At 42.9% G+C, this 20268-nt stretch overlaps 1 protein-coding gene across 3 annotated transcripts in view; it reads left to right on the top strand.

Moving 5' to 3' along the window:
• HOOK3 (hook microtubule tethering protein 3) overlaps nt 1-20268 on the top strand; it is a 727656-nt gene that overhangs the window by 308718 nt on the left and 398670 nt on the right. For all 3 annotated transcript variants that reach the window (XR_012802125.1, XM_075603879.1, XM_075603871.1), the window contains one exon: nt 14420-14583. Coding sequence is in view for 2 of the 3 variants with exons in the window: in XM_075603879.1 (XP_075459994.1) it covers nt 14420-14583 (164 nt within the window). In the remaining variant the exon portion in view is untranslated. The remainder of the gene's footprint in view (nt 1-14419; nt 14584-20268) is intronic.

Here is a 20268-nt window from a genome sequence, read left to right as displayed (position 1 = left end):
TATCTCCTAGGTTATTTATGGACCTATAATACATATGTTCCCCTGCTTCCCAACCAAAAAACAAAACATTGGCGCAAGCAGGGGAATTCATAGAGCCACAGAACGGCTCGCCAGCGGCCTAAATCCACTCCCACAAGCGAGTGGTTATCATTAATTGTCGAACACTGTATATATGTATATGTATATATGTATATATATATATATATATATATATATATATATATATATATATATATATATATATATATATATATATATATGCAAATATAACTGTATGCTCATCTGCATGTCTTAGGCAGGTCTGCAACCCCGCCTTTCCACATTTTCACCCAGCATACAGCACTTCCACTGCAGCAAGGGATTCTGGGAAATTACATGCAAATGAGCACACAGTGTCACTTTTTGCCTCAATAACCATTTTTAACATGGTTCCCTATAGGCTTAAGCTTGCTGCATGGTCACAGCTTTGAGCACAGCCGGGGTTAAGGTGCATACCCAGAAAACCACCCACAGACAGCTGTTTCGACCTTGATGGGTCTCATCAGTGTGGGGTTGATTTTACTGGGAATGCAAGAGAGGCTATGGGATAGGCTAAACCATAATACTGAGTTAAGTTATGGTGAGTAAAAATAGTGACAAAAACCATGTTAAAAATGGTTAAAAACCATGTTAAAAATGGTTATTGAGGCAAAAAGTGACACTGTGTGCTCATTTGCATGACATTTCCCAGAATCCCTTGCTGCAGTGGAAGTGCTGTATGCTGGGTGATAATGGGGAAAGGCGGGGTTGCAGACCTGCCTAAGACATGCAGATGAGCATACAGTTATATTTGCACATTTGCTTTCCTGTGGAGGGTTTTTGTCACTTTTTTTACTCACCATAACTTAACTCAGTATTATGGTTTATATATATATATATATATATATATATATATATATATATATATATATATATATATATATATATATATATATGTATGTATATATGTGTGTATGTATGTATATATGTGTGTGTATATATATATATCCTAGGTTATTTATGTACCTATAATGCATATGTTCCCCTGCTTCACAACCAAAATGAATGTCCCTTTGGTTAGCATGCTCCCACAGTTAGAGGGATTACATGTATTTTTATTCCCCTGCCTCAGGGCAAAATGTGTTCTCTTTGGATGTATATATTGTATATATTGTTCCAATTATAGGTGGTTGTACCTTTACAACTGTTTCCGCCTTTTCAGTCTCCATTTGCAGCCTGTTCCATAGGCCGCCATTGGAGCTCCATACAATCCTATGGAGATTTCACAGATTTGGGCCCGATACCTGAGAAGACATGCAGGTGGCGCCCGAGAGGAGTGGAGCTTCCCCATTGAAAGTGAATGGAGTAATGTATTTCAATGGGGATTCCTCGAGTCCGATCTCCAGGAACGAGCTGGCAGCCAGCCAGACCGCAAAACCACAAAAGCAGATACAATGTCTTTAAAAGCTTTGATCACTTAATTGGCGTGGGAACTTGGTCACGGCCAAGTTCAAACTCATTTAAATTGTATCTCCGGTCCTAGGGCAGATAGCGGGTTAATTTTTCTGACCCTAACTTAAGGGAAACCCCCTCACTTGACCCCAACCGGGTCCGACGGTCAATGGTGGCGAGAAAGGGTCGCGCGGGCCATGAGGGTCCCACCATTAACCGCAATGGCGGAGAAAAGCCGCGTGGCTTTTAAACACTAAGTGTAAAACAGAGTAAAAAGAAATGCACAGATGCGCACCAGGGATTAGTTGATGGTAATTTATTAAAAAATACACACAGATACTGAGGGGATCCAACCCCACCTCAGATGAAATAGCTATGCAGTTGAGACTCAGTAATCATAGAGAGTACCTCCAATGTTAACTAAGCCCTGAGCAGCACAGCATACAAATTACAATAAAAATGCATATAAAGAATAAAACATGAAAAAAAGTCTATCTAACGATTTACACTACCGACACGTTTTATTGAAGCACGGCTAGCACCGCAAGCCGGGGGATGCCCCGGCGTGCTAGCCGCACTCCCTCAGCGTGCCGCGCATCACCGATGCACGGTCACGCGTCATCGGGTGCCTGCGCCCCCTGCACGCGCGTCCAGGGCTCCCCGAGGTGTCCCGCGATGTGGGGGACGGCGGCAGGGGGTGCCGGGGGACCCGGCGGACCCGGCAGCGGGAGGGAGAAAGCCCCGATCGGAGGGCGCTCCTCCGCTGCTTCGACGCGCGCCCGGCACCCTCCGGCGCGTGCCAGGTTACTGCTGCGGCCGAGAACGGGCAAATGCTCGAATAAACTCGGCCGCAGCAGTATAATGAAACCGCCATAGATATATAGACAACTGGCAAGAGGAGACGGACACTCACACTGAGGCAGGAAGCGGGTTCGCGGTGACCGCAAAAGGATCCGGATCTCGGCACCGTGAAGATGGAAAACACCGCTAGTGCCTCTTGCAGGCTCTGTCTCAGCTTGTCAGGAAACACGCGCAGGATGACCTGTCGTGACCTCTACGCGTTTCGCACCACGTGCTTCGTCAGGAGGTCACGTACAGCATCATCCGCGCGCATTTATAGGCGGCACACAGTCAGATAGGACGGCCCCCAAAAAAGACACCCTTAGTATGCCTAATTGTTACGATCGTAATGTAACCTCTTACTCTATACAATTGATAGAGATAAAATAGATAATAAGCAACTGAGTGTTATAATGCTCATACAAGGGGTGCATAAATTGCTCATATTATATAAAGCACATCATTCACAACAAAAACCCTTATAAGAATATATATATATATATATATATATATATATATATATATATATATATATATATATATGACCTCTAGTACCATGTTTATGCCTTATGATACATATAGGCAATATTAAATTTAAACAGAACATGGTACTATTATATATATTAAAAAAGAAAAAAACAGAAAATATAGATACATATATAAAAGAACTTCTAATACAAATTCAAGTTAAAAACCATTATCTTAAAAAAGGAGTTAATTCAATGAGTTCATTAAAACCAGTAGGATGTCTAGTTAACATTTCATAGATCCAAAATTGCTCACGTTTTAATAAATGATTTTCTCTATTTCCCTGTCTATTATTTAGTGATACACTCTCAAGTCCCTTAAATGTAATACAGCCTGGGTCATTATTGTGCACGTCTTCAAAATGTTTTAAAAGCGGAGTAAGTAGCATACCTTTAGCTATTATTTTTGGTATGTTTTTAACATTTCTCAGGTGTTCTAACTTACGCATTTTCAGTGGTCTTTTAGTCTTACCAATGTACTGCAGATTGCAGCTACACTGCCGACACGTTTAAATCGAGCAGGGCTAGTTCCGCAAGCCGGGGGATGCCCCGGCTTGCTAGCCCCACTCCCTCGGCGTGCCGCGCGTCATCGATGCGCGGTCACGCGTCATCGGGTGTCAGCGCCCCCTGCACGCGCGTCCAGGGCTCCCCGAGGGAGCCCTGGTGTCCCGCGATCGCGGGACGGCGGCAGGGGGTTCCGGGGGACCCGGCGGACCCGGCAGCGGTAGGGAGAGCGCCCCGATCGGAGGGCGCTCTTCCGCTGCTTCGGCGCGCGCCCGGCACCCTCCGGCGCGCGCCAGGTTACTGCTGCGGCAGAGAACGGGCAAATGCTCGAATAAACTCTGCCGCAGCAGTACACTGTAGGACATAGACCACATGCGTCGTCTGACAATTAATGAAACTCTTTATGTTGTAGACAGTTTTAGTGACACCTGACGTAACCGGTTTTCCTTGGCAGATGTGTTTACATGCCTTGCACTTTCCACATTTATATGTGCCCTTAATTCCCAAACGTGTTTTAATGTCTCCAGATACAGTAACTTCTCTGGAGATTTGACTCGGGCCAACATGTTTTTAAGATTAGGTGCACGTTTAAACACTATCCCAGGCTTAGATTTTAATTGGGGACCCAAAATGGGATCTGCTTGTAGTATGCCCCAATGCTTTTGCAGAATTTTTCTAACGTTGTAATGCGTATCACTAAATTGAGTAATAAAGGCTGGGATTTGATTTTTTCTCTTATCATTCTTTTTGTGATGATATTTCATCAAAGATTTCCTTGGAATTTTTTCCAGCTTTTTAAGCGAGGAGTTTATTAAATCGCTATCGTATTTTTTGTCCAGGAATCTTTTTTTCAGGAATGAAGATTGTTCTTCAAATTCCTCAGCCTTAGAATCATTTCTCTTCAACCTGAGAAATTGATTAAATGGAATATTTTGGACCCATCTCTTATCATGACAACTAAATGGGTCCAGATACGAGTTAACATTAGTGACCTTGAAATGTGTTTTAGTATGTACAGTATTGGCCTCAATGTAATTCTCTAAATCGAGATAATGAATATTTGCTGCGCTATTTTCACCACTAAATTTTAAGTTAAATTCATTCTTATTCAGAAGTGCAACAAAATCAAGATAGGAATCCTCTGTCCCTTCCCACACAATAATAATATCATCGATGTATCTCCTCCACAGCTTAAGCTTAAGCTGTGGAGGAGTACACCGAAAGATCGCCAAAGACTCCCACTGTCCCATATACAGATTGGCAAATGATGGGGCAAATGTTGTGCCCATCGCTGTCCCCAAGATTTGTAAAAAATATAAGGAATCAAACAAAAAATAATTGTGACCAAGGATGAACTCAATTGATGATAAAATGAATTCGACCTGTGTGATGGGTAGTGTCTGTGGTGTCATAAGAAAGTGTCTAATAGCTTCTACTCCTTTTTGGTGGGGGATACTAGTGTATAATGCCTGGACGTCTAAAGTGGCTAATCTATAGTTTTCTTTCCAAATCAAACCGTCTAACATTTGTAAAACCATAATGGTGTCTTTAAGGTGAGACGGAAGTGAAGTGACCAATGGTTGTAGAAAAAAATCAATATAGGTGGATAAATTAGAAGTGAGGGAATTAATCCCTGAAATAATGGGACGTCCAGGCGGGGAAGAAAGTGATTTGTGTATCTTGGGGATATAGTAAAAAACAGGGACAGTGGGAGTCTCAGTTAGCAGATAGTGATACTCTGACTTGGATATTATTCCAATATCCAAAGCCCCATTTAAGTGTGTTTTTATTAGGCCCAAATATTCCTTTGTAGGATCCTTCTTTAGTATAACATATGAAGTTTGATCCTGTAAATGGCGGTGAGCTTCCTTAAAATAGTCCTCTGTATCCAAGAGAACTATTCCACCCCATTTATCAGCTGACCTTAATACAATGTTTGGATTGGACTTTAGTTGTTTAATACTTTTATGTTCCTCCCAAGTCAGATTGGAATACAATCCAAGGTGTTTTTTCTTACACATTTCTTTAAAATCCTGTTCAACCAATTTTCCAAATAATTCAATATTGTGACCCCTAGAGGCATATGGAAAAAATACAGAATTTGGTTTGAAACCAGAGTGTAAGTAACTTCCAAAATTGACAAAGTCAGGATCACTCTCTTTCAATAGGGCTTCAAGATCTTCAATAACAGCCATCTGATCAATAGTACTATCAATCGGATCATTTAGCGGGATATAGTCCGATGTAGCCTTAGTGCTACTGTAATGACGTTGTAAGGTAATTTTTCTTAGATATTTCTGAAAATCGATATAGAGATCAAATTCATTTGATTCTCTTGAAGGGGCAAAAGTAAGGCCCTTTTTAAGCACTTGAAAAAAGGTGTTTATCTATAATGAGGGAAGATAAATTAAATATCCCATGGCTAGTGAGTGTCAATGGCTCAGGGATCCCCTCTTGGTAGGGGGGCTTTCTCCCTCCTCTCTTACCTCGTCTGAATATCCCCTTTTTCGGTTCAATTTTGGCAGAGGTTTTGAGGGGGGATTGTCTAAGTCCCAACTTGGTCTTTTGGGCTTGGTGTTGATTGATTTCTGAAAAAAACAATCATTATTATCTTCATTTGTTTCTCTTTCATTACCATTAGCTCTACCAATTCAGGGATGCCTTGTGGAAAAGCTACAAAGTAACTGGCACTATCAAGGATCTCAATCACTACAGGCACATGCGGAACATGTGCACAAGGCAAACAAAGCATGCAAAAGCACAATATTACTCTGACAATCTCCACCAAAATACATCAAACCCAGCTAACTTCTGGAAGGTTATCAACAATATATTCCAGCCTCCTAACCATCAACAACCAAGTAATATCACTAAGGGGGATATTACTCTGACAAACCCCACTGACATTGCAAATGCATTCAATGATTACTTTGTGGGGTGTGCCACTAACTTATTAGCGAAATGCAGCACAAACCCCAAACATGAATCTCATCCTGGGAGTATCCCTACAGTCCCACCCCCTCCCAACACAGCCCACAATTTTCAATTTAGCCCAGTATCTGAAGAGGAGATTACACAAGCGCTCCTCAAACTAAAACTAAGCAGCCAATGTGGACCCGACTTACTACAATCTAGGTTCCTACGACTTGGTGCCCCAGCCATTGCCAAACCAATTGCGTCCATAGTCAACTCTATCCTGTCTGCAGGCCATATCCCTAAGACCTGCAAAACTGCCAGAGTTGTCCTAATCTTCAAAAGTGGGGACAAAAACACTGTTTCAAACTACAGGCCAATCTCACTTCTCCCAATTCTATCCAAAGTTATGGAAAAATGTGTCCACTCCCAATTAAGCGATTTCTACACCAAGACACATTTCCCTAGCCAATTACAGTCTGGGTTTTGTCCCAAACACTCCACCGTAACTACCCTGCTAAAAGTTTGCAATGAAATCCAGTGTGGAATGGAACGGGGACAACTCACTGGCGCAGTATTCCTAGATTTTGCAAAGGCTTTTGACACAGTTGATCATGTTATCCTGCTTAACAAACTCCAGAGCTCTGGAATAGGGAAACATGCTTTAAACTGGTTTCAGTCCTACCTATCAGGAAGATCCCAACATGTGTCCATCTCAGGCTCTAACTCCAACCCCCTGGATATCACCTGTGGTGTCCCGCAAGGCTCTGTTCTGGGGCCCCTAGTCTTCTCAGTGTTCATTAATGATCTTCCCACAGCTTGTAAGGAAGCCTCAATACACATGTATGCAGATGACACAATCCTATATGCACACAGCCATAGCCTCTCTGACCTTCAACACATACTTCAGTCTGACTTTCTGAGACTCGAAAACTGGATTTCCCAAAACAAACTGTTTTTAAACACTGACAAATCTGTAACAATGGTTTTTGGGACCAAGACTAAATTTGTAAAGCTTCCAGTGACTGAGCTCCTGATTAGAACCAACGCTAACACCACCCTAACACCTGTCACTAGTTTTAAATACCTGGGCTTATGGTTTGACTCCCACTTAACATTCGGGATGCACATTGATACCCTGACAACCAAGACCTATGCCAAACTAGGGGTACTTTACAGGAACAAATCCTCCCTAAGTCTCCTGGTCAGAAAGCGTATCGCACAGCAGATGCTAATGCCAATTATTGACTATGGAGACATAGTATATGGCTCGGCTCCTCAAACCCACCTTAGCAAACTTGACACCCTCTACAATTCAATTTGTCGTTTTGTTCTCCAATGCAACTATAACACACATCACTGCGAAATGCTCAAAGAACTAGATTGGTCATCACTAGAGTCTAGGCGCAAAGTTCACCTTTCCTGTCTCACCCTCAAATACTTTCTGGGCAAGCTACCCAGCTACCTGAACAAGCTCCTCACCCCTACCACATGCAGCACCTATCACCTGAGATCAGACTCCAAAAGACTGTTCATGGTCCCAAGGCTCAACAAAGTGTCCGGACGTTCCTCCTCCTCTTACCGTGCACCCCAAAACTGGAACAACCTACCAGAGACTCTCATATCCACCACCAGCTTAAGTTCTTTCTAATCTAAGGCTGTCTCACACTTTAATCTGGTCTGTAACTGTTTCATACGCTCATAATATACATTTTCTTTAACTGTGCATGCAATGTCTTGTATATAATGTATACCCTGTTCATTTATGTAACTGTACTTGTAACCATGTATTATTTGTTTTACTCTGTGCCCAGGACATACTTGAAAACGAGAGGTAACTCTCAATGTATTACTTCCTGGTAAATTATTTTATAAATAAATAAAATAAAGGTCAAGAAATTTATTTGAAACCGGTCGTTCAAATGCAATACTTTTGTTCCCTTTAGTGGCATGTTGGTCTTTCCTTTGATGTTTATATTTGTGTTTAACATCCTTAGGTTTCCCATTTTTGCCCACCATTGACCAATTATCACTTTGACTCCTCTCTCTATATTTGTATTGATGGGGAGGTCTATTGTTAGAGTGATCTCTTTTGGTATTTTCATTTGTTGGTCTATGGGAATCTTTATTCAATCTTTGAATATTCTCTTTATATTGAGATTTTTTAAAGATTTTTGGGACTTTAGGTATTTCACCAGATGACATAGGCTGTTGCTTATTTTTAGGGACCTCTTTTTTAGATGATTCTATACTTGTAGATTTCTGTGAAGTCTGATCATAGACAGCTTTATCTGTATTAACAGTTTTTGCTGTCTTATCTTTCCAGTCCTTTTGCCTATTTTCCAAATAATCAACCTTATCTCAAAGGAACTTCTTATTTTTCCTCACCATAATGCCTTTCTCATGTTTTCTCAATTTATCCACCATATTTTCAACTAATTTTGGCAGCCCTTCTAGTGTTGGTAAACCAACAATGTCCATTTTGACCTTGTCAATTTTAACAGAGAGATCTTGCAGTTCTTTTTTCCTCTCTCCCATAAGGAGTTTAATAAGGTTAATGGAACTTATCTCAAGAATCTCTTCCCAAATAGCCAGAAAGGCTGGGTTATCATTGCCATATGTGGGTTTGAGTAGCAATCTTAATCCTCTAGGAACCCTTTTTTGTTTCAGGTATTCCTCAAATGATACAAGCTCCCAAAAAGCTTTTGTTTCTTGCTCTAATAATTTGCTGAGAGCAAGGATCTTTGATGGTAAATCTACCGAGATTTCTTCTAGATTAATATTCTCACAAAACATTTGACCCAAAAGAGCACCTCTGTTATTTCTATTATCCAAACTGGATATAAATATAGTGGTGAATTCTCATAGCTCAGCCATACTGGTGAAATGCAGTGAATACAACCCAAATAATGTATTATTCTAAAAATACTATTAATATCTTGAAAATACCCCTATTAAAAACACAAACATACACATGAATATATGAGATAAAAATGCAGTCTTATCTATGCAGCTGAAAATCCAAGGGAGAGAGAACCAGAGTCCAAAGTCCAATAAATTGTATCTGGAAACAGTTATTTATCTTGAAAGCAGAAAAAGCAGGATATTCAGCACTCGTGCTGTAGTAAAATGTGGACAATCCCTTTGCAGCATGCGCATAGAACGTTTCCCCAAAGGCTCCTACTTCAAGGTGATACCCCTTCAAGAGGGAGGAGGGCACCCTGAAAAACAAAGTAAAAAGAAATGCACAGATGCGCACCAGGGATTAGTTGATGGTAATTTATTAAAAAATACACACAGATACTGAGGGGATCCAACCCCACCTCAGATGAAATAGCTATGCAATTGAGACTCAGTAATCATAGAGAGTACCTCCAATGTTAACTAAGCCCTAAGCAGCACAGCATACAAATTACAATAAAAATGCATATAAAGTATAAAACATGAAAAAAAGTCTATCTAACGATTTATAATGAAACTGCCATAGATATATAGACAACTGGCAAGGGGAGACGGACACTCACACTGAGGCAGGAAGCGGGTTCGCGGTGACCGCAAAAGGATCCGGATCTCGGCACCGTGAAGATGGAAAACACCGCTAGTGCCTCTTGCAGGCTCCATCTCAGCTTGTCAGGAAACACGCGCAGGATGACCTGTCGTGACCTCTACGCGTTTCGCATCACGTGCTTCGTCAGGAGGTCACGTACAGCGTCATCCGCGCGCATTTATAGGCGGCACACAGTCAGATAGGACGGCCCCCAAAAAAGACACCCTTAGTATGCCTAATTGTTACGATCGTAAGGTAACCTCTTACTCTATACAATTGATAGAGATAAAATAGATAATAAGCAACTGAGTGTTATAATGCTCATACAAGGGGTGCATAAATTGCTCATATTATATAAAGCACATCATTCACAACAAAAACCCTTATAAGAATATATATATATATATATATATATATATATATGACCTCTAGTACCATGTTTATGCCTTATGATACATATAAGCAATATTAAATTTAAACAGAACATGGTACTATTATATATATTAAAAAAGAAAAAAACAGAAAATATGGATACATATATAAAAGAACTTCTAATACAAATTCAAGTTAAAAACCATTATCTTAAAAAAGGAGTTAATTCAATGAGTTCATTAAAACCAGTAGGATGTCTAGTTAACATTTCATAGATCCAAAATTGCTCACGTTTTAATATATGATTTTCTCTATTTCCCTGTCTATTCTTTAGTGATACACTCTCAAGTCCCTTAAATAAATGTAAAACAGTTTAAACTGAAAGCCCATAACTCCGGTTCCGTGAGGACCAGAGGGCGGGGATTTGGCCACCATGTAGTCATTGTTCCGGCATGACTGCATGGCAATTCCCCACCCTCTCCCCTCAACTGAACGGAGTAGGGGTAACAGTGAAAAATGTGGTTTGCCCATTGACTCCAATAGTAGCGGAGGTCCCATTAAATCCTATGGCGGCGCCGGCCAATGCATTTCCTATGGTGGCGTCGGCCCTATTGATTCCAATGCAAGAGTGAAATGCAGTGATTTATTTTAACCTATAGCGGAGAATCCTGCATTAAAATTAATAGGTGATTTTAACTTGGTTTTGTTATCTCCGTTTGTGGGGGTCGTGGAAGGCTGAAATTTGGCCATTATGGCAAGTGTCCTGCGGCAGGAGGACCTAGCAAATTTCAGCCCGCTCAGAATCACAGAACGGATTATTTTAATATATTTATAATATTAAAATGTTACTCTGCATCCCTGATATTTCAAAGCCCGCGAAATCTACTGGCCCAGAAGGAATGTTAATGGCCACCGGGTGTCAGGATGTCTGAGGGAAACCCATGAATGAAAGGCTCACCGCCCTTGATTAAGTATGCAAGGGTGGGGGAGAGCAGGACATGGGTACTTGTGTAAAGTGTTGTGTTTCACATCTCTGGTCGGAGTTTCCCAGGCTAGAATCCCAAATGGCAGACTCGGAGACGCCAACTTTTCAGTGTGGGGTGCAGGAAATGGGACTCTGACCAGAGGATTGTGCGCATGTGTCAGTTACCTGGGGGCAGGTACCAAAGTGCTTCCCACTTTAGCTGGCACAAGGTAATTGGGTACAGATAATTGTGAACCAATGTCTGAGACCCAATGTTAGGGATAGAGCCAAAATCCTTTATAACTGATTGTCAGCTCTATGCCCAGTGTTGTTCGTGATTACTTCTACTGATGCCTGAATGAATTGCTAATCCAGATCCAGATTACTTCATTGACCCCTTCCCACATAAGTGTCCATATTCTGTCTGTTATTTGTACAATCCTGTGTGTTCACCTTATCTCTAAGGAATAAACTTTATTTATCATAGTCGCATTCGATTCAACCCAGTGATTTTTGGTGTTATATTATAACCCTGCACAAGCTCCCGTGACACTGTGCAACACAGGTATTACACCATATACACACACCATAGCCACACATCTCTCAGGGGCTGGGGAAAGTGCGCTACATATATATACACACACACTCTTTTGAAATACCCCATTAATTGTCTGCAGACTAATACTGTATGTCACTAACAGCATAGGGCTATAAAAATGTAAATAAAATGTCTTGGATGTACAGATGCAACAACGAGTATCCGAACACTTGCCTTTGAAAATCTGGGGCAATCTCCCAGTAGTGCTGCAACATTTCGGTGACATTTCTGCAAACAGACTAATGGCCCATCAGATTAACACAGCGGGGGTCCCTGGCAGTCCCATTCAAACTGTGATTGGTGTAGAGACAGTCATATGTGGCGACTGTCTCTCCCAAAATCAAATTTCAATGGCTTCAATATTTTTTGTAGCTCCGTCGCTCCCTTGCCGTCGCGCTTACTATAAGCGCAAGCAACGGATCCAATGTATTTGTTTTGGCGCGACGTCACATTGCCGGGCACTATAAGCGCAGCCTTAGGAGTTCAGTCAGTTTGACTGCAGCAGTATTACTAAATTATTACTAAATATCCAGTAGATAACTGTGCAATTGATCCATGTTCCTCCTCTACCCAATGTTCCCTGTTTACCCTGTCTAACATATAGACAAAATTATTTTGATGGGATGATGGTCAACTAAAAATAAATAGCTTTATCACCAATCATAAATTTTGTAAAAATGTTTTATTTTGCTTTGTATGTAAATTAAGATGTACTTTAATCAAGAGGAAAGAAATAAGCTGAGATTTAAATGTAATGATCTAGAAGAAAGGGTCAATTGTGAATACCGTGTCCACACTTTAACACTTTCCCACACTTGCTAACAAAATGCTTCTTTGGTTTGCATACACATTTCTTTATTTTTTTAATTGGAAAAAATATGACTACAAGAGAGTATGCACATATATCTAACACAGTTCTATGTATAAGATTTGAGATAGGCAAGAGTGTAATTTCTTTTCACGTAATTACCACGAACGGTAAGCTATGCATTTAATTCTTTGGTTGTTGATTTTATTTAAATAATACAGTATAATGCATGAGGATTTCTGCTTTTGGATATTCATTAAATTAATGTTTTTAAGTAAAACCATAGGGTGATGCATAAAGGTAATACCTAAATGTACTTAGTATATATGTACAGTAAGCACCAGCCAAATGTAAATCCTTACCAAGAATCAAGGGAGGGGGGGGGGGGCGGGGGCGGAGGAGTGTGCACATGGATGTTTTACATGGACCAGCTGTGTGGAAACACTGGTTCAGGTAAGGTTAATTAAAAAAATTGCAGCTTTTAAGTAGGTGTTTGCCTTAATATTGCACTGACATTGCTTCTTTTTTTGGGGGGTGGGTAGGGATTGTTTTGATTAGTTGGTACCTTTTTACCAAAATCAGTCCACTAATAATATTTTAAATGTTTCAACCTACTGAGCTGAGGCTTGGAATAGGTTTGATTTCCACTGGTACTCCCTTTTGTCTCGTGTCAGTGTGTTTAATTTAAAAAGGTAACTCCTGTATTATACACTGGGACTGTGTCTTGTAAAATAAAGGGACATACGTTATATATAAAAATACTGATTCTTCCCTATAGTTTATTTATGATACATTATCTATCCTGTTGCTGGTGTTCTACACTGAAAACAGCAACGCATCTATTCCTTTAATTTTCCCATTTTTTTTTAAACTATATTGTTGGTAAAGAAATAATGTGACCACATTTTCCCAAAAATACTAAAACTCCTGCCCCCACACAAAATATTTCTGATACACTATCATATTTCTGATACACTGTCCCTTATACCAGGTACCTGTAAACACCATTAGAAAAAACTTGTGGAAAGTCCCTATCCTGTGCACCTATAAACAGTAGATATTATGGGAACACTGGGAAAAAAAGTGAACAAGTGCTCCAAAAAAGTTGAAATGGGTGTATAGAGTGTATTTCCCTGTTTTGTGATGAGGATAATTATCAAATTATTGGTTGTATATACCATGTGAGTACTAGCAGATTTGCATTGGACACATATAATGATACAATAAAAGTTGCTGGTATTGTCCAATCCGTTCCCACACGTTTCATCCCTGATGAAGTGACAATTAGTCACGAAACGCGTAAAACCGGTTCCTACACATAGGTGCCTACTATCTCACTGACCAATAATGCTCAGCGCCAGACCGCAAATTCCTCATGGTGCACCGAGGACTCTAGTGTAGTGAAGTGTTTCCTAACTCCAGTCCTGTAACCCCAACAGGTCAAGTCTTAAGGATATCCCTGCTCCAGCACAGGTGGGTAAATCAGCGGCTCAGTCACTTTGACTGAGCCATCTGTGCTGGAGCAGGGATATCCTTAAGACCTGACCTGTTGGAATTCCCTGAGGACTGGAGTTGGGAAACACTGGTGTAGTGACATGCACACAGTCCGCTGACAGAACAGAGAGACTCCTTGCAGCTACAGACGTGTAACATACTTCCCTGCGAGTGTGAACGTTGATTATGTTACGCTATGGGTGTTTTGCGTTCCGCCTCATTTTTTTATTTTCTTAGGGTCGACAGCAGTCGAAGTGCTCACTGAAATAACTATATGATGCAACTTAAACTTAATATTACATGGGAGAAGACGCCTTCCTTTTTGGGATGTGTAAAAAAGTGAATGCAAAAAAGGTAAAATAGCTTTTAAATATGCTTTCAGGTTGCTGGACTTCAAGAAGAGAAAGGTAGTTTGCTTGCAGAGAATCAGATTATTATGGAACGCTTGAATCAATCAGATTCTTTAGAAGATCCAAACAGCCCAGCTGGACGAAGGCATTTGCAACTTCAAACCCAACTTGAACAGCTGCAGGAGGAAACATTTAGGTAAGGATTGAACGATGGATATTCTTAGACCGTATTTTTTACCTTTTTTTTTTATTTTTTCCAGAGCATCTTTACCTTTAATGATATAGAAGTAATTAAAATGTCCTTCTCATGTGAAATATCAGGGTAATTTCTCATATATTTTCCAGTTTTCCAAACTATTGGCATTTACTAAAGAATAATCCCTTTTAAAGAAGCAGGTCCTCCAAAATCCAAAATGAAATGCTAAAATACTGTATGTTGTTTATATTGTACTTAAATATGTTCCACTCTTTCAAAACCTTTTCGGTTTTGCCGAACATGAACTCTTTATTTTTATTTGTTTTAAATCCCTGTATCAGCTGTTTCTATGACATGGGTTCTGCAACCTTTTAAGGAAGAAGCGCATGCGTGAATATGAATAAACACCCTTACATACCCTTACACGCACATACATGAAATATACTTATGCTGTACACACACACACACACACTAATAGGTATATATGAGCATCAACATATACGACAAACTTCAATCACAATTAGGGAAAGGGGGGGGGAAAGCCCCACTCCCACCTACTCCCTCACTTAATTCCCCCCCCCCCCCCGACTCCTGGGCGCACCTAACTTCCAGCGCCATGTGCCGACAAGGTAAACAGGCAAAGGAGGAAGGTATTGGCCGCAGAGTGTGGGCCTCTGGCTCAACTTCTAGCACCACTTGGCTAGGCCCCATGACACAGCCACAGGTATTTACTCAAGGAGCCGGTGGTCGTAGACCCCTGTACTAGGGTAACATCTGTTTTAGTGTGTATGGATGGCTGCAGCCATCTTTATTTCCCTGGGTGGCACATTTTCAGCAAAGTATATTTCTAATTACAAAATGTAAAAAGATTGCCTTTGCATTAAAGGGCTTGTGTTTAAAAATAAAATAAAAGGAAACTTTTTTTAATGGCATGTAGAGGGTTTACTGCTTAATATGTTGCTTTCTTTCATGAGTTGAATGCTATTTCTTTCATCATAAAATGCTGAACTTTAAATTGCATGTGTTCTGATACGCTCGCCGAGTACTTAAAATACTTCTAATTTAATTTTTTTTGCCATGTCCTCTGAGTTGAATTCATCCTACATCTTTCAATTTTATGTGGAATTGTAATCATACATGTGTCTTATACTTTACCATTAACAGGTCACCTGGGAGTTTGTGTATGACACTTAATTATTAGAATTATTTAATCAGAATTGTGTTCAAAGTTTGGGCTTGTTTGGTCTTGTATTTTTTGCTTGAGACATACCTGTTTTTAATAAATGATCTCCATTACAGTGTATCACCCCTGGCAAAATTCTGAAATCTTTTCACCATATGTCCTTTAAAGCTGCAATTCAAATTGCCGTAAAACAACAACAAAAATCCCATTAAATATGTGCATCAATATGTGTTGGACTGGATCCTACTTTTAAAAACAAAACGGGTAACGGGTTCCCGGCCAAAACCAAATCTACCCAGCCGGGTACCTGGTTGGCACTTACCTGGGGGTGGAGGAAGACAGCGGCGACATCTAGGAAGGTCAGCAGCGGTCCTGTGGCGGTGGCAGCATTAGGAATGTGGGTAGGGCCAGCGCGGGAGTTGCAGAAATCCATAGCAGTGTGAGCTGTGGAACCATGTGCCCGGAGCAGAAGAGTGCCTATTGGAAAGCCGGCTGTCCAATAGGAACACTTCTGCTCCGGTCACGTGGTCCCCCAGCTCACACTGCTATGGATTCCTGCAGCTCCCGCGCCAGATCAACACATACTTCTGATGCTGCCACCGCCACAGGACCGCTGCTGACCTTCCTACTGCTGCGGCCAAGTTTATTCGAGCATTTGCCCGTTCTTGGCCGCAGCAGTAGCCTGGCGCGCGCCCGAGTGTGACGGGCGCGCGCCGAAGCAGCGGAAGAGCGCCCTCCGATCGGGGCGCTCTCCCTACCGCTACCGGGTCCGCCGGGTCCCCCGGAACCCCCTGCCGCCGTCCCGCAGATCGCGGGACACCAGGGCTCCCTCGGGGAGCCCTGGACGCGCGTGCAGGGGGCGCAGGCTCCCGAAGACGCGTGACCGCGCGTCTATGACGCGCGGCACGCCGAGGGGCAGCCACAAGCAAGCCGGGAAATCTCCCGGCTTGCGGTACCGGCCACACTGCAATAAAGTGTGTCGGTACTGTAGATGTCGCCGCCGTCTTCCTCACGGGTCTTCCTCGCCTTCCATCGCTGACAGCAGGTAAGTGATGATGTATTTTTCAGCTACCCTGACATTACCCGAAGCCGGGTATTATCCAGCGCCGGGCCCACTTCTCAGTTGCTGGGTACCGGTAATTCCGGGTACTTGGTACATCACTAGCATCAATACAATCTGCACACTGACAAGTGATTAGCTAAGATGCCGATCGATCGCCAAATTTGGCTGGGGGTTCAATAAGTGCTGCAGAAGAGGAGCCATGATGCAAAGATCTGTGTGGAAGATCATGTGACCAGGCAATCACTAGATGCAATTGGTTCACTGCTAGAGAGAGGCAGAGCTCAACAGCCAGATCCTGTTTCAAAAAAGGTAGGGAATGTGACTTTGTAAATGGTTGCTATTAAAACAAAAATGCTTGTTACATTGGAATACATTAAACATGACTATATATATAATCAAATGGAAATATTACTGTATGCTCATTTGCATGTATTAGACAGGTCTGCAACCCCGCCTTTCACCATTATCACACAGCACTTCCGCTACAGCAAGGGGTTCTGGGAAATGACATGCAAATGAGCACACAGTGCCACCTTTTGTCTCAAGCGCACAATACATGAACAACCCTTAAGCCAATGCCTGCTGCTTTAAACACGGCAAAACTCGTTCCTAGACACTGACTATACTCAAACTGCTCACTGAACGCTCTCTGTTGCTTTCTGACTGTTTGCCCACTGATATGATGTGGCATACCCCAAGCTAGGCAGAACTCTTTCTCTGTGCACCGCACTGCTGACGGTTCCTGCAAGTACTCTGTGGTGTGTTTTATCTGGGTGCTGGCTAGTGTACCGGGCATCTCCCTAAGTACGGGCGTCTCCTACTTTTGGCCACTCATAGTGCGGGCCCTGGGCCATGGTCCCTGGACTAGTTAACAGGCTAACCACCCCAGTTGCCTCACACTATCTGCCTCAAGGGACTAGAACAGCAATAGCCATACACCCATCTTACATCACACTCTTATGGCACCCAGGGCGTACTGTGCGGGAATCCACGCTCCCCTGACTACCCCTGGTATTTCATGCCCTACTCTCTCCAGTACTTGCACGGAAGGTGCACTTCACTCTTCCTGCTCTGCCTTGCTGAAAGCCTGTCCTGTTCTGGATCTCAGCAGCTCGCCTCCAAATGTAGCCCATGTTCCCCCGCCCCCCCGGTCGCAGATTGGACCTCTAGGGTGTAGTGAGGGCTGGCTACATGTACTATGGTGGTGCATACCTGCTTGGAACAGGAGGGCCTGAGTCTCCCGCGTTGGTGTGGGGGATGACAGGGCCAGGCTTCTGGGGTATATGCCTCCATCTCCTTAGCAGTCCTTGTGGTGCAGCGCCTCCATCTCTATAAGCCACAGGGATATGGGGTGGGACCCTTACAGAGAAGCCCTGGTCCCAGAGCGGATGATCCAGATCTCACACAGTCTCTTTGTATAAAACAGCAATGTCTTTATTGTCCTTAATATCGCACACAGCAGCAGTTCATTTCACAGCAGCAAGTCTGGCAGTACACAGGATCCTGACCTCCTCCTCTTTTCCTCCAGGAATGTACCCCTGCAGGATGGCTGTAATGGGGCCTCAATACCCCTACCTCCACCCAAGGGTAGGCCCTCTGGGTGAGGCTAGATTCCCCCCCTCAACCCAATCTGCAGGGTGAGGGGCATTGGTCCATCGTACTTAGTACTATCAGCTCTACTCAGTATGGCTGAGTGTCTTCTCTCCTGACTCCTTGAAGCTCCCAGGCCATGCTCTCTCTGCTCCGGCACTCTCCACTCTCTTGGTTCCACTCCTGCACAACTGCCAGGGCAGGGCCCCTCACACACACACACTCTCCAGCTCCCAGACAGACTCTCCTTTCTCTCTCTTCACTCTCAACTGTCTCTCACAGAAATCTCTCTACACACACAGGAGTAGCCCACTAAATAGATACAGCCCTGCCCCTCATGATGTCAGCAGGACTTTCCCTCTGTCTCAGGCCTGCCACAGAGTCAGAAGCCTACCTCTATCACTCACGGCAGGGCCTACCTCTATCACTCAAGGCAGGGCTTGGTGGGGGGAAAACCCATGATTACCACTGGTGCCTGCCCTTAACAGGACATACTCAAGTAGGAAAAAGATATGTAGCCCACTATTTCTTACCGGGGCTACACATATATTACCAGATGGTGATCCGGAAAGGAGAGACAGCACACAGCCAGGTAGATGAAACAACTGTATTCAGATAGACAATACAAGGCACTGCATCCAACGTTCCGGTCAGCTAAACGTGACCTTCCTCAGGGATGTGCAATGAAAGAGTGCCAGTGAACATACATATATACCCAAACCAATTAAAAACAATCAAACTCACCCATGTGGGACCCAAAGAACCCGCATAACCAGACGTACTGCACCGACACACTTTATTCGAGCAAATACCCGGTATGTACCTGGCAGATACCTGGAATGCGCCGCTCCTCACCTCTGACAAGCCCCGTTGCATTTGCCTTCCCAGCCTGGGTTCATGCCTGGCTGATGGGCGGCTGATCTGTTAAATGATATTGATTAGGATTTAATAGGATGCAATGCTTCGCGTGTCTACCAGATGGCATAAATTCATGAATTGTAATGCAGTATATATATATATACTGTGCAGTATTGCAGCCAGCGGGAATAAAATGTTTCAATCCCTGCTGGAAAATAACTCAATGCACTCGGGCAGAAAACAGTCACAAACCTCAATACACCCGGGTATACCCGAATTCGTGGGACTAGCCGAGCTCGAATAAAGTGTGTCGCCAGTGTATGGTGTCCATGACACGCAATCTGGCCGTGGAACGCACCGCCATCTTGGACAACCTCCTGCACTGTCTGTTTGGGCAATGTTACCCTCCCACTGTGATGACGCATCCGCCTACGACCCCGGCGCTTGATGATGCGCCGCACGTCGTTTCAGCGCATGCGCTTCGGGGGCAGAAGTGAACAGCCCTAAAGCTCGCTAGTGCAACTGCGCATGTGTGGCTGTACCGCGTCGTAGCAACCAAATGCGCAACATAACCCTGTGTATCCAGCTGTTGCCTAGGCAATGCGGGAACGGGTCCTGTCCACATTAGGTGCAATGAACACAGCACATACCAGTTATGGCCACTACCAAACCAACCTCATAGAGTGAAATAAAATACACTACCATAAATACTTGTTACATGACAGATTATGGCCCCTTATGTTCCCTGATAGGAAACTAAGTAACTGGATGTGCCCAGAGAAGGGGGGATGAAGGGTGTAGTGTAGACACTATGGCATAGGCTGGTAGGACAGTGAAGCAAACGTGTCAAACACCCGGACACCCACATATACACATGCAATCACTCAATGAACGTGAAGGGAGTGCGAAGTGTGTGACATGAAGGGAGCCATGGAGAAAACTTATCTGAGAATATATATATATAAAAAAATCATCAAAAAAGCCTAGAAAA

The sequence above is a fragment of the Ascaphus truei genome, chromosome 1 (assembly GCF_040206685.1).
Source record: "Ascaphus truei isolate aAscTru1 chromosome 1, aAscTru1.hap1, whole genome shotgun sequence".
In the NCBI taxonomy this organism is placed as follows: Eukaryota; Metazoa; Chordata; class Amphibia; order Anura; family Ascaphidae; genus Ascaphus; species Ascaphus truei.
The sequence above is the reverse complement of the archived record's forward strand: the minus strand, read 5'-3'. Positions and strand labels throughout refer to the sequence as shown.